The sequence below is a fragment of the Lepisma saccharinum genome, chromosome 6, assembly GCF_977018435.1.
Source record: "Lepisma saccharinum chromosome 6, izLepSacc3.1, whole genome shotgun sequence".
NCBI lineage: Eukaryota > Metazoa > Arthropoda > Insecta > Zygentoma > Lepismatidae > Lepisma > Lepisma saccharinum.
The window spans coordinates 85,926,951-85,929,481 of NC_139234.1; the positions used below are offsets into that span (position 1 = coordinate 85,926,951).

Below are 2,531 nucleotides of genomic sequence, written 5' to 3' on the forward strand. Positions count from 1 at the left end.
TATGGTCTCAACCAGAGATTACATTTTTCTAGGATCTAATTCGATTAATATATGGAAACAAAATGTCTTATTTCCAATATAGATGTTAACCATTCCATCTTTTCTCGTTTCGCAGGTGAGGGTTTGGTGTTGGGAAACATGACCCATTGGGTTGTTACAGCTTCATTGTTCGTAATGCTGGCTCTAACAATAGGCAGATGTAAGTTACAAGACTTTCACGAGCATGCCCAACAACAAAGAATGCTTAAATTCATCAGTGATGTCTTCAGTAGATACCAAAATAACAGAACAGTATGTGTTTGTGCCGATAATGAATTTGAAATGAATGGTTTGTTTAAATATATATCATTCCCACATATAACTATGAATGTAAATTATGATACCAGAATGTTAATGAGTATGACTGACAATCTCTCTTTCAGTATGCACTGTGATTTCATAATTATGATGGTTAACTCAAACCCTGTGACTAAAATTTCGTACTTTCTACAGTACCCGTTTATGAGATATTTGGATGCGCGTTTCTTGATTGTAATAAGAGATCCGAATATCGGAGAAAATAATATGACAGGCATTTTCAATGTGTTCTTGAAGATCAATGCTTTGAATGCTATACTCTGTCTTCCACGTGTGGTAGAAAGTGAGAAATTGGTCAGGATTTACAGTTACTTTCCTTTCCACAGGTTGTCCTGTTGGTCTGCTGATGCAGTTGTACTTCTTGACGAATGGTTAGGTGATAGATTTGCAAGAGAAACAAATTTGTTTCCAGATAAATGTTCCAATGTAAACAAGTGTTCAGTTCGTTACACGACATTTCCACATCCTCCATACGTGATGAAGAGCCAATCAGGAAAAGGTCCATTCGTTGGTATAGAGGCTCTGCTCTTGTCTGCAATAGCTGAGCATATGAACATGAGCGCCACGTTGGCGAAAAGAGCTGATAAAGAGAAATGGGGTTACAGGACACCGAATGGTTCCTACGTCGGTCTCGTAGGTGACTTATTCTACAACAAGACTGACATTGTCTTCGCTGCTATGCTACCGAGTGTGGAACGAACTACATTGTTTGATGTGACAAAGGACTATGCTTCCGAGTGCTTCACGTTCATAGTTCCGAAAGCTAAGTTTCAACCATCTTGGACAAGTCTCGTACGGGCTTTTTCAATTCAAATCTGGATATTGACATTGGCTGCTCTATTAGCAGGCACGTGCACATTGGTAATTTTAGTAGCTTACCACAAGCAGCAAGAAAATAAAGATTTCCAGGACCCTCCAGTAGTTGCCTTGTACACCTTTTCTATATTAGTAATGAACTCGTCCCCATATCCATCTACTACACCTGTCCGCCTGTTCTTCTTGGTGTGGCTAATGTTCTGTTTCGTCGTGAGCGAATCGTACAAGGCTTCGATGAACAGCATTCTCACGGTTCCAAAGTACCAACCGGACATTCACACTTTCTCTGAGCTCCTTGCAACAGACCTTCTCATTGGAGGCTCGTTCAATCTACTCCTGTTCATCAACTCGTCCACAGACAAAGTCTTAGACCAGATCGTTGCACGCTATAAACTCATGCCGAACGTGATTGGTAACATCAGGAGAACTGCCATGCAACGAGACCTCGCTACACCACTCAACGAAAACACTCTCAAGTACCTGACGAACAAGGTCCTGGTTGACAAACAGGGAAGGCGGAGGTCTTACGTCATGGACCAGCAAATCTTCTGCTTCCCCGTCGTGCTCTTCACGAGAAGAGGCTTGCCGATGATTCCCAAGATGAATGCCATCATATACAGGTTGACGGAAGCGGGGTTCATCAACAAATGGAGGCTGGATGCTATTTCTGGAACTGTTGCCGAACCACACTACAAAGACCCCAGAGTTATATCTTTATTTCATTTGACTGGGTGCATCGTACTACTTTCCATAGGCCTTTCGTTAAGCGTTATTGTCTTTACCTTTGAAACTGCTTGTTTGGTTGTTAAAAAGGTCAAGAAGTCAGCATTCATCAATTAGTCTATCTTCTCAACAAATACTACAATGAATACTCAGTTATAAGAACTTGACATTAAATAATTCTATAACATCACAATGAAGTTTAATTAACTTCAAATTATATAAAGACTTTCAAAACCAAAAATATGTGAAATTGTGTGGTATATAACAAATATTTATGGAAGCTTATGTCACGAACCCAGGACACTCACCACTCGGGGTCAACAGGCTATCACCTGAAATTCGTGATATACAGTTACCAGGATTACCGGATATACCGTGACAGGTATATCCACTAGGATCGCGCAACCTCTATGTTCACCGGACATAGGATCTACAATATCCTCGATATTGATATCCTTGGGTTGCAAACCAAGGTTATCCATCAACGCCTCCCATGCTGGGTCCTACTGCGGTTGATTAAAACGCAAAATAACAAGATAAAAGACATCCGCTCGAGTTTCGAAACCATACAACTTTTCCTTATGCCATTCTAAATGAAAGGGAACTTCTTTCGTTCCTTAAAACCCATTAATGCA

The 2,531-nt window shown here is 40.5% G+C and overlaps 1 protein-coding gene across 1 annotated transcript; it reads left to right on the forward strand.

Annotated features, from left to right (window-relative positions):
- Positions 1 to 501: 501 nt before the first annotated feature.
- Positions 502 to 2,013, forward strand: LOC145989142 (glutamate receptor ionotropic, kainate glr-3-like). Its single transcript, XM_083124434.1, has one exon. It carries the CDS (start codon positions 502 to 504, stop codon positions 2,011 to 2,013), a length of 1,512 nt encoding a protein of 503 aa, XP_082980560.1.
- The last annotated feature ends 518 nt before the right edge of the window (positions 2,014 to 2,531 follow it).

What these genes read in the sequence shown, in the direction of transcription:
- LOC145989142 (XM_083124434.1), top strand. Translation starts at nt 502, where the DNA reads ATGAGATATTTGGATGCGCGTTTCTTGATTGTAATAAGAGATCCGAAT.